Below are 12,499 nucleotides of genomic sequence, written 5' to 3'. Positions count from 1 at the left end.
GAACCTGTTCCTGATCATTTGCTCTACTTGTTGGAAAATTTAAATTGATGTCTAATCATTAAAACAAAGATCTGATATCTTGATTATTAGGCTTTATTAACATGTAAATCTTCAATAACTTGGCCTTATATCTTAAGAACAACAACTTCTGATCTTGAAACAAAAACTCCACATAATCTAACGAATCACACAAAATCTGGTGTTCGTTCTTCTATTTGATTGCTTCTAAATTGGTTCTTTGACATGAAACATGCTCTTAGAGTTTTCAATATGATCTTTGGTAAATGCTATCTACTCTATTTACACTAATTCTTGATCTGCCATAACTTTCATACCAATAGTGATAGTAGAAGTAACATTAGAAAAATTGGAATACATGATGGTTTTTTATTTTGATCGTTGGTTTCAGTAGGATTTTTATTTTCTAGAATTTATGATCGTCCATGTTGGAAAAGAGTTGTTTTTATCATTACTTTCTTTTGGTATAAAAAGAAATTTAGCCCATCATATAACCCATCTAGTTGTTCATTCAAATATTATTCTCACTTTTGTTGGTGTTTACTTGTTATCTTATCCGAATGTTGGTGTTTACTTGCTTCACATCCGATACGATGATCAAATTAAGTTCGTCTATGTGCGTTACGTGCATGAACCAAATCAAGTCAATTTAATAGTAGCGAAGTAGAAGGTATTGAGCAGTGAACGGTACCGTGTTGGGTTCGCAGCAGGTTGAGTTTTGCCTACTGATATATTGTGTCAAACGCCAGCAGTGAATGATTTCTGATCTCTGGACTGAGACACAATGAAGAAAAAGTGATGATTTGCATCAGTCTCATCTCAGTTATAACCCCACCCCTCCTTCGAATACTAGCAGATGCTGCTACGAAGTATGGGAGTTCTTTCCCATGCATCCATTCTACTTAGTGGAAACAGTACATCAGACTCAATGTACTGCATGAGTTAGTCGTTCTTCCTACCACAAGTTGCATCTCTCTATCTCTGCATGCCTCTCAAACATGCATCACCGATGACACTCTAAAATGTCCATATCTCCTCTACTGGGATCAGACGCTTTATTATTATGAGAGGGAAGGCAGCGTAAGGACATAACCTTGGTTGGTCTCAAGAACACAGCCTTCTTCAACCCTAGCTAGCTTCTGCTTGAGATCTTTGTCGTCCACCATTGCCTTCGGATTGATTCATCCTATTCATAATTTTCTAGAGTGGCCCCATCCATATTCTATTTAATTATGTTACAGCTATGTAATTGATCTTATAGTCGTATAGATGTTCACATGTTCCATTAATAATGATCAATTAGGTTATATATATATGTATATATATCTTCAAATTTTCTTTTATGGAAGTTCATAAAAGATGATCCAAGAAAAATATAATTATAAAAATGAAGCTTATGAAACCCCTTATAATAAGTTATGCATTCAAATTTTCCTCTCTATCTTCATAATGACATTATAGGTGCTTGGTGTCAATTTTGCTTCATAATTTTTTGGCACAGTTATATTGAAATTGATTTTGTGACATTGTCAAGATAAAATTCCTTGCATATATATGACACAAGATTAGGAAAGATAAGATAAAATGTGAGAGCCTTTCATAACTCACAGAGAAGGCATAGAGGAGAAAGATATATATAATACAAGAGACACTACAAATTTCACCTAACTTTACTGCAACTTCAATCTTATAAGGACACTATCAACAGAATAACTTGATAAAAATACTGAACAGTCAATCCTATCTAATGTTCAATTTGATATTCCAACTCAAAAGGCCAATTATAGGATATAATCTTGTGAAGAGTGTAGCTCCACATCTACAAATCTATCTCATTGGGTCCATCGATCTATATTTTCTTCAAAGGAGAGGAGGCATTTACATAGAGGCTTTAGTTGCACTTAACTCAAGATCATAAAATACCTAATATATATGCAAATATTCTAACATTGATGTGGCTAACAAATTATCAATTTGGATATCCAACATAAGATTAGTTGTCAATATTTTCCTTGGGCCAACATAGTACCTCATCATGTTGGAATCCATATAGAGACAACAAAGACAAATCAATCTGAGAGATCATGATGTTGTGAGATATGTCACTATTTGGGCCCCTAAATTATTGCTCGTGGTCGAGTGAGAGAGAAGATCCATGTAAACTTTCTTATACCTAGTTGAATATTCATCAAATAAATTATGTTCTCCTCTTCATCTATAAGGAATTACGGTTATATTGTTCGAAGTATTTCACCTACATAATTTCTATATATATTTTTTTCCTTTGTTGGTGTTAAAATTTTCTTCTTTTTGATGTGTCTTCATCTCAAAGCTACACTTACATAAATTTTCAGATGTGTCTTCATGTAAACTTTCTTCTTTTCGATCTGTCTCAATGAAAATTTTCACCTTGAAATTTTCATTCAAGGTGAAGCACCAAATTAGACTCTTAACTAGAAATTTTCCTTTTGCTCAAACCATTTGGAGGATCTGCACCCATTGATTGGCTCGAGAGATTTGATACTTGAGAACGAGTTGTGACCATCAATGAATTATCAGCCAAACATTTTGTAGCATGCATTTCTTGCCATTGGAGTTTAAAGTTCGAGCAAACATTTTATTAACATGTTGGTTGAAGGAAGTTTGATGGGGCAACCAATGGCGATTGACTTGTCAATGTCTCTCATATTTAAATTAATGGATATGTCACCCAAAAATTATCATATTTGAGTATATGCAAAAGAATTAATTCTAGTCTTTCTTGTTCAATTTCAAAATTCTTTAGTTTCCTGAATAAGATAAATAGTTAATGTTTCTATATGTAGACTTTTTTTTCCCTTATCTTTATAAGTGATTGAAAAAGAAAGGAAGACATTATTGGGTGGTAATCAAATGGCCATCGAATTATTTTTGGTCTTCCTTTCTTTTTTCAAAGGGTTTTGGCAAATTATATTATATAGATTGTTTGTACATGTGAAAGATCAAAAACGAAAAAAACAAATAATATAGGAACTAAGAAGTTTATTCACATATTTAAGTCACCACTAGCTAGTTTTTCACTGACATTTTCTTTTTGTTAGTCAATTGGATCCAATGGAGGGAGACTAAACAAAAACAATGAATGCTTTATCTAATGGCACATTAGTTGTGAGCAAAACTGTGATTTATCCAGTTGATACATGTAATACATTCATTGTAATACATGTAACTCTTTGTGCAAGTGAAACAAGAAAAAGGAAAGAAGCTCATCGATGAATGCACTTCCCATCGTAGAAGATATATCAATCAATAAGAAGCCCTCCTAACCTAAGTGCTTAAGACTTGCTATTTAGGTGGACGAGTGTTGTGTCATCTCTTACCTACATAATTCAAGTACATCAAGATTTTGAGAGACCACATCGCCTCTGGTAGTTATCATATCAACATGAATCATGGAACAAGACATCCAAGTTCAACCTCAAGGATCCATCCTCCAAAACAAAAAAGAAAATAGATGAATAGTAATTTAGGCTAAACTCATGGATTGTTATTATTATTATTAGTATTATTGCTTAGAAAATGGAAACAGGTTTATCTTCTGGCACAGAATAGGAGTACTCGTGAGAGTGTGGACTGCTGACACCCCCCAACCAAACAAGAGAGAATAATTTGAAGCTGTGAAAAAGGTGAGCAACAAACATGCCATGAGTGCACATTTGCTTACCTACCTCAGTAGTCCGGTCAAGAAGGTGTGTCTGTGGGTGTATTATATTTGTGTGGGTTAGGACATGGGATCTCAAGCTGTCCAATCCACCAGAGACTTCCCCAAAATGGTAGAGAAAGTGAGGCCTGGTTTGGACCTACTGACGGTGGCTAAACCCACCAAAGGTGACAAGCTGCTCCTCTCCCTCTCCCTCTCCTCCTTGAGCTCTTCCGTCGCCGCAGAGCCTACAGGTGCTGAGAGCCAAAAGGCTATGATGGATGGAGACAAAGGCGTGGTTATACGAAGTGGGCAAGTGTGAGGGCGCGTCGGGGGTTGCCCTTCTTTTGCTCCTATGGGAAACCCAGGATTCGTCACATCACTTTGCGCACTCGGTGGCCCCTTGAGACAGCGACAACTGATCCCCTCCTCCTTTTCCCACCCTTTTCATCTCTCCTCCTCCTCCTCCTCCACCTCCTACTTCTCTCAACTCAATCTTCTCGCGCCGCATGAACATCTCATGGAAAGTAGTTTTAGTTCATCTTAACCTGTGATGGGGATTAGATATGGCTTGGATTACAAGATGGGGATGCAGCTACAAGTTTCCCAGATTTGATGGAATCATGGAAGGCCATATGCAGCAGAAAATATCTCAGAATTGAAACCCTGAGTTGTGCCTTTTATTATCTATAGGAAATGAAGCTTCCTTTGCTAGATCTTTGTCGACCTGTAATGGGGATTGATACGGACTGGTGAAAGATATCTGCAAATCTTTCTTGTTAGATATGTGTTGGATTATCCCAATGTCTTCATATGCTAACACACATTCGGATTACATGTGTTAATCCCCAATTGTAGTTATGTAGATGAGGCTTTCCACCTTGGAGTTACAAAACCTAGCAGATGCAGTAGCTGTCACTCAACAAGGAGATCAGTAGCCCCTCTTTTTGTGACATTGACCAAGATATAATAATCTGAGAAGGAGAGAAAGAATGAAGTCAAATATCTTATGTAATCTGTAGATCCAAGTTCAAGATATCACGAGAAACTGGAAGCAGACAATTAACTTTCTGCGCAATAGCTGGGGTTGGCGGTGTCGTACGTGCCATGAGTGGGGTTTTCCCCCGGGCATTATTGCCAGAATAGAAACCCTAAAGCCATGGTGCATGCCACACTTACCGTGCCCAACTCTTGGACACACAAAGAAAGAGAGTGAGAGAGAGAGAGAGAGGAGTCCACCACTTCCCCTCCCTGATCTCTTCTCCTCATCATCCTCCTCCTCCTTGGCTTGTCTCTTCTTCTTCTTCTTCCTGTAGTACTCATGGATTTGGTCTCTCCCACTGAGCACTTGTGCTACGTCCGCTGCACCTACTGCAACACAGTTCTTGCGGTAATTCCTCGGAGTAGAAGCCTAAGAAATAACAGAACATGATGCTTTGGATGTGCAGGAAAGATGGACATCAGAAAGAAGCATCTTCCTCACACCAACAAGAGTTTGCTTTCTGTGCCAGATTTCTACTTCACATCATGTTTTCTTTGATTCTACTGTCAACTAGCGTCCAAGGGCTAGGACTCCTCAAAGCAGACTTGATCTTATATTCTCTCTTAACCTTTTGTTCACTTTCAGTACTCATCTGTTAACCATGGGTGACATTTGAGAAGCTACTGTTCTTGTTGATATACTGCTCATGTTGCTCATGTTGCTGTATGATCTACAGAGAAATCCTGATGGTCTTCTATGTTCTTTCTGTCGTCTAGGAATATGAACACACATGAGACTTGCACACCTCTTCTATCTTGCTATTTGAGGTAAAACAAGTGGAAATTTTACAGAGAAAAAGTAGCAATTTAAGGAGGAGACCCAATATTGTACATGCATGAGGAAGCTCAAGATGAATGCTCAATTTTCTTAATCCTCTTGCTCATGAGAGTCTTCTCAGTAGTTTAGTGTCGGAGTTGCAAGAAAATATAAGGAAGCTTGTTAATTAGAAATTAAGAATTGTTCGACCTTTACAACTTTGCCATTCCTCTCTATTGTTATGTTGATTCTTCTGTCTCCTCATCATAGCATTATAAGATCATGCATACGATGATCAACTTTGATATGGGTTCCTTTGGCTTCCTTTTAACCAAATTTATCAGATCTTCAGCTTGAATGTGCTCCGCTCCTTAATTAATGAACTAAGATGATCTTATTTCTAATTCTAGAGTTTATGTCAATAATTCTTTTACTTTTCTATTGAGGATCTTCTTGCACACAAGCAGATCTCACTGTCAGAAAAGAAAATGGATACTATGGCAAATTAAGGCACCACAAGGTGCAAAGAAGTAAGTTACCACTTGCTCTTGAATGGTGACAGACTCTTTCCCTTGGCTGCAGGTTGGAGTTCCATGCAAGAGGCTGATGGACACAGTCACTGTGAAATGTGGTCACTGTAACCATCTCTCCTTCCTCAGCCCCAGACCCTTGGTGCAGTCCCCGAGCCCCACCGACTATGAGATGGGTCTTCAGGTACACTTCTCCTGGTCTATCAAATTTATATTACTTATTAGTAATGCCTTGTCTAGTTTTTGGATCTCTATTTCATGTTTGTTGTAAGCTTTACTTTTAATCAGGAACTACTTTTTCTTCGGCAGCAGTAGTGATAAGCTACATGATGTAGCTTATAGGCCTAATAGTCGCTTTGGATGTTGTTTCCTTTCTGCTTTAGAAGAAGAGAAATGGATGAGGGAAGTTCATTACATATGACAATGATCTTTATGTTGAATTAGGGTCCTTGCACTGAATGCCTGAGGGGCCAACCTTTGCCACCACCACCATCAAGTTCAAGTGAACAAATGATCCAAAAACCAACATACGTCGTCAAACGTAGGTTTTTGGTTACTATTCTTGCCCAAATTTGTGTTCTTTGCTGGACTTTCTTTCATTTTCTGAGGATAATTTTTTGTTGATTTGTTGATGGCAGCTCCCGAGAAGAAACACAGGATGCCTTCGGCCTATAATCGCTTCATGAAGTAAGAATGATATATGTTTATTTTTCGTAACATCTCGTTGAATTTGATCTGAGTTTACCATAACCAGCAAAAACCTTACTCTGGTAGACAACTAAGACATGAAATAGCAGATTGTAACAAACATTCTCGATCCATCTTCGAATTCTACATCAGCTTCCCTACAAATAATGCAGCAAAATCCTACTTTTAAGCTTTCAGGAAAAGCATAAAGACCTGTCTATAGGTATAACCCTTCAAACAAGTATAGCACAGCTTTTCCGTAGATATTTTTCTGAAGTTAAGCTATAGCACTGTAAAAGAACAATTCTGATACTTGCCTCATCTTTCTGTGAAATTTCAATTAAAGAGGAAGAAAACTATTCATCAAAGAGACATGAGTTGAGGACCTCCTCCTCTAATAACATATTAAAGCTTTAATCTCTTCCAATCCATCTAAGAAGTTATGCTGATAGATGATAGGTATAATTGTTTGCGTTTGAGCACTACATCTCTGATAGCCTTTCTCTTTCGAGGTACCTGCGAGATCCATGCAACTTTACTTGATTCACATGAGAACTCTGAGTTGTAGTTAAGCTGAATCAGAAAATTCTAATGCTTATTTATGCTGGATATAACATGTGAGATTTGTTGTCCTGGTTTTGTTTGTAGATCTTAAATAAGCATGTGCTATCCTATGATGCTGATGCAGTAATATTAACCTTTACATCTTTTAAATGAGCCATACTAATAATTTCTTTCGACAAATCTCAAATCAGAAAACACCTGAGAGCATAGATTATACGACAGTTTTGGAAGGAGAACATAAGGACAATAGAAATAAATATAGAGGAAATAAAGACATCAAGAGGTATTAAAAAAAGCCTTCTCGATCGAAAGGGAACAGTTTTAATATCATCGACTTTGCTAATATCTAAAATTTATATGAATATACTGAACAAGCAGAAAAATTTTCAGATTGAACACTCCCACTTGATATCTGATGCAGTTTGTGTGGTTAGATAGCTTATCATTCAACTGAAAATTAGGCTTCTCTAAAAGATGTTCTACTAACCAAGCCAATAAACACATTCTGGCTCTCCAATTAATCTCGATTTGATCGAGATCAAATTATGCAACTTCATCTTGAACGTGTGTACATTATTGCTGGAGACTGAATCCACAAAAATTACATGCATGACTCAAAATTCGTATCATTACAGGGAGGAAATACAACGAATCAAAGCAGCTAAACCGGATATTCCTCACCGAGAAGCTTTTAGCATGGCTGCTAAGAATGTGAGTTTTCACCGAACTGATCTATTTCTTTAGATATCAATGATATCGCTATCTTACATTTTCACTGTTACATGAACTGAAGTGGGCTAAATGTGATCCTCGTTGCTCAACTATCGCTTCGATCTCTGGTAACAGTAAACTGCCTTCCGTTCCTCAAGTGGTAACTCCTATCACAAACTAACCATTCATTCTCTAATCACCATAAGAGAATTGTTTATGTCCTCTTGTCTTAATGGAACAGGAAAGCAGTTGCCCCACCATAGAAAGCTCCAAGGTTTACAAGAAAATGGAACAAAAGGATTAGGTCCCAGTAAAAGTCTGCAGCTCTCTCTCTTTCTCTCTCTTCATTGTGATGTACTGATGTTGGTAGTTTTTGTTGGATGTTGCCCTCTCTCTATAACTAAGAAACATCTATAATGATGTAGTACTTCCTAGTTATGATTATTGACTCTTATGCATGCATTGCAGTTGGAGATGAACTGATAGAATTTGGCTAACATACTGACTGACCTACTATTTGGTGCCTGGCCAGTGAAAGAGGTTTGAAGTAAGAGGACTGCCCTCCAATTTTAATGAGATTATAACAGGTTTATTGAGGTGGACATGCTTTGACCTAAGGAGGATATATCAGGATGTGTGTCAAATGTAGTAGTGCACTTGCTGATGTGATCTATATATGCGGTTTACATGAGCTCAAAATTATGTGCTAACCAAGACAGAGATTTGACAGTGCTTGCTGTGACAAATTGATGAAACTGCACAAAGGATTTGCCGGACGGTATGTATTTATGGATTTTGTACAGAATTTGCATTTCAAATTAATCAAGATGAAGTTATATGCATAAACTGAAGTACACTGCTTCAGTTAGTTTCATCTAAAGAAGCTCTTTGAATTCTCATTTTGTTCTATAGAATGTTATCCTGAGATCACATTGTTCCTACAAGAGAAAGTTGTACGCCTATGTTCTCTCTCAAATATTTTCTAATGTCTAATTGAGTATAACTTCTGAATTTTCCTTTTGTAGCCAACCACCCACATATTTTTTATGGAGTAAGAAATGCATTAAAAAAAAAAAGAAAACATTTTACATGTAAATTCTTTTGGATTTCTTTTGAAATTTAGGTGTGGGTTAAAGTTTACCCATCTTGTTTTACGACATGTAAATAGGAAAAAAAAAACTAGAATGAAACTGTTCATAATTTACCTGCTTTTTTACTGTAGCCAATACAAATATCTTGGCTCATAAAATGTATTTAGATAAGTTGAGACTGTTAATATCATTTGCGAATGTTGTTAAAGATTTGAGCCCGCGGAATTTACGATTTACTATCAAAGTCTTTACTATACTAGCTAACATCCTCAGAGGATAAGGTTTCAAATCCTCATTCTTTGATAGTTTGTATATTTATTCTAATACTTTTTAGAAGATATAAGTAATCTAAATAGAGGGAGGGTTGATGAAATAAAAATATCTGTTTATGTGATTGTGTGTGAAGTAATGAGACATGAGGTTTAAGAGAAAGGTTCAAAGTAAAAGGCAGAAAGTATAGTCTATGATATGATACAGATAATGTGGAACCATCAACTTTGCTAATGCATGACAATGACAAAATATCCTTTTAATTTTTTGAATACATCAAAAAATTATAACTTTCCACTTGCTCATTAACCTCATACAAATTATAGGAATTTAACACTAGTTTGAGAGGATTGACATCATTCATTCATTTTTAGCTGATTGTTATTTAAAAATTCTTATTGATTGTAGCTTAGTACACATGAAATCAGATGGAATTCACAATCCAAAACCACTGAATGCCAAATATACTCAAATAAGGAAGTGGCTGACATTCAATATATTGTTGTGTTGGATGAACTTTCTAAGATTGGGAATCACACTGTAACGCAAGTTGAGAAAAATGTGCTAATGCATGCATACATAAGTAAAAAATCAAAAAATAAATATGTAAATCACGATATGTTGAAGTTGTAGCAAATGTTTTTGCATCACAATCTTCCACAACAAAAAAATAGAAAAATAAGGATTGTGCTTCCCTTTGATCTTAATGTTATTTGTATCGAATTCTTGAATTTGATAATTTAAGAACGTGACTATATTTTTTTCACATTATATATATATATATATATATATATATATATATATATATAATGGATATATTAACAAGTAGAGCTTAAAATAAGTTGGTGTTGGTCAGTTGAGTGTATAAATTTCTAAATAAATATATAGGGATATCAATTATATCTGTATGTATGGATATTTGTGGGGACCATCTCTAATGGGACGGAGATGAAAAAAACTAAACGAGGATAGGGGTGGATTGAGAGCATTTGCATAAATACAGGATGGGGATGGGTAGAGCACCCCCCATCTTATATTTAGACTCGACCCATTAATCCATGGGTTGAGATGTTAGGCCGAAACACTATACTAGTAAGACTTTTATTATTCAAATTAAGCTGGGTCAATCTTCATTGAATAGTTTATAATTAGATTAAGAATCATTTGGTTCAAATGAATCAAATGAAATATTTCCTTGTTCAACAGGAATAATTTCTCCCCTTAGTCTCACGTTTTGTATGCACCCAACCCTTAATGGCAAATGATGCTACAACAATTATTTGATTTATCTTCATTAGTCCTCCTCCTCTCTCTATTAACAAATAACGATTCCTCTAGTGATAAGTAGTTACAAATGGTGAACAATGAACGACAGTAATAATTCTTCATCATTATTCTCTTCTTCTTCTCTCCCTATTGCACACACCCTCCTCCCTCTTCTCAGTTTTCTCATTCATTGCAATACTCCCGTCTCTCATCGTAGCCCCTTGCCTCATCAGTGCAATTGTTCTCGCCCACCTCATGGGTCTACCTCATCGACTATTATAGCCATTATCACTTTCCTTGATCCTCCTCTGTCTCCCCCTACCTCTCTCATATGCTATGGTAATTTTGATTCTATTTATATTAAATTTTTTTTATTATATATAAATTTTAATATTATTAATTTGGTTTGATAGTAGTTTTATTTTTTTTTAAATAAATAAATTAGTTAGGAGAATATGAAAAACTCTTCGGATTCCCTGCTCATCTCACCCCCCACCCCTTGCTGACATCCCTACGAAGATATTAGAAAGACCTTCTAGTTTAAAGTAGAATCGATAAGTAATACACATGAATCAATATATATCATAATTTATAATAATAATAAAATTTAAAATGTCATATCTAACTGGACACTTATATTGATCTTTGAGTTATTTAAGGTAACATTGCAATTCTAACTCAACACAGGATATTTAATTTTTTTAAAAAAAATCTAATAAAGGTTTTCTTAGGAATTTCATTATCCCTCCTTGTATTACTAATTTTAATCAACTCAACTTATCCGATAATACTTTATTATTTTATTAATATGATCGTATCATTTTAGATGATTTTATTTCAATTTAGTATTCATGCACCAAGTCATTCATGTTCTAGATTTTTTTTTATCCCATTATATATGTTCTGAAGAATTTCTTAATTGAATAATTTTGCTTATCTTTAAATTATGTTATCTTATAGTGATTGCTTTTTAAGCTTCCTCATGTGTCAACTCTTTTTCTTTGAGTTTGAACTAAACTAAATAACACACTTGGATCAATAAGCAACTTTCATATACAACAATGACGAGAAGCTATAAAGTCACATCTATCTACTTGGGGGCAATTACATGGATAGTTTTCAACTAGTTACTTAAGAATGTAAGTCTAAATCAATGGAGAATATTTAAATATTTATTATTTCTAATTAAATTTTCTTAGGAATTTATCTACCTCTCCTCCCATCAAGAGTTTTAGTCAATTTAGCTTGTTTAATCATAATAATCGTTAATTTGTATAATTTTAGATGATTTTATTTCATTTTGGCTACACCAAGTCGTCCATGTTGTATAATATGTTCCAATGATTTTTTTATTAAACAATTTTGCTTATCTTTAAATTATGTTTTTTTGGTAATTGCTTTTTAAACCATGCATTAACTCTTTCTCGAAGCTTCACCTTTTATCTTTGAACTCTCTAAAATCTTGCTAGTTTTAAAGTTTTTAAGATATTATTATTGTTCTCATCTAAATTCTAAATATTCTTTTTCTTCATTCTACTCATGAAAAAGTTGTATTATTATTTTAAAATTTTCACCATTCAGTTCTAGTATAACTATTTAATTTTTTTCCCCTCTTATATTTCCCAAAACACATACTTAATACCAATAAATTATATAACTAATTAAGCTTTTCTCCAATTATAACTTTCTGTCTTTACATATACTTTAATCTATATTTCTAGTCAAAAAAAAAATTAAAGTATCAACTAACTTACTTGGTAAAAGCTTTCATAATATATATATATGGTAAGGCTTTGAGCTCAAATCTTATCTTCATTACTTATCCATTATATAAAAAAAAAATTATAGTTATGTTCACATAAGTAATCAATATATCTTTTTTTAA

General features: G+C 34.7%; 1 protein-coding gene across 1 annotated transcript; it reads left to right on the top strand.

Moving 5' to 3' along the window:
- Positions 1 to 4,890: 4,890 nt before the first annotated feature.
- On the top strand, positions 4,891 to 8,419 carry LOC103980532 (protein DROOPING LEAF-like). Its single transcript, XM_009396968.3, has 7 exons — positions 4,891 to 5,087; positions 6,078 to 6,209; positions 6,470 to 6,566; positions 6,664 to 6,712; positions 7,912 to 7,987; positions 8,070 to 8,147; positions 8,229 to 8,419. The coding sequence occupies exons 1-7, from the start codon at positions 5,019 to 5,021 to the stop codon at positions 8,289 to 8,291; spliced, it is 564 nt and encodes a 187-aa protein (XP_009395243.2). The 5' UTR covers positions 4,891 to 5,018; the 3' UTR covers positions 8,292 to 8,419.
- The last annotated feature ends 4,080 nt before the right edge of the window (positions 8,420 to 12,499 follow it).

This window comes from Musa acuminata, chromosome BXJ1-4 (genome assembly GCF_036884655.1).
Source record: "Musa acuminata AAA Group cultivar baxijiao chromosome BXJ1-4, Cavendish_Baxijiao_AAA, whole genome shotgun sequence".
Classification (NCBI taxonomy): domain Eukaryota; kingdom Viridiplantae; phylum Streptophyta; class Magnoliopsida; order Zingiberales; family Musaceae; genus Musa; species Musa acuminata.
The sequence above is the reverse complement of the archived record's forward strand: the minus strand, read 5'-3'. Positions and strand labels throughout refer to the sequence as shown.

Bases quoted from the DNA above. Each gene is read 5' to 3' on its own strand.
- LOC103980532 (XM_009396968.3), top strand. From the start codon at position 5,019: ATGGATTTGGTCTCTCCCACTGAGCACTTGTGCTACGTCCGCTGCACC. The intron at 6,567-6,663 runs GTAGGTTTTTGG...TGTTGATGGCAG, and splicing joins ACCAACATACGTCGTCAAAC to CTCCCGAGAAGAAACACAGG. The intron at 6,713-7,911 runs GTAAGAATGATA...GTATCATTACAG, and splicing joins GCCTATAATCGCTTCATGAA to GGAGGAAATACAACGAATCA.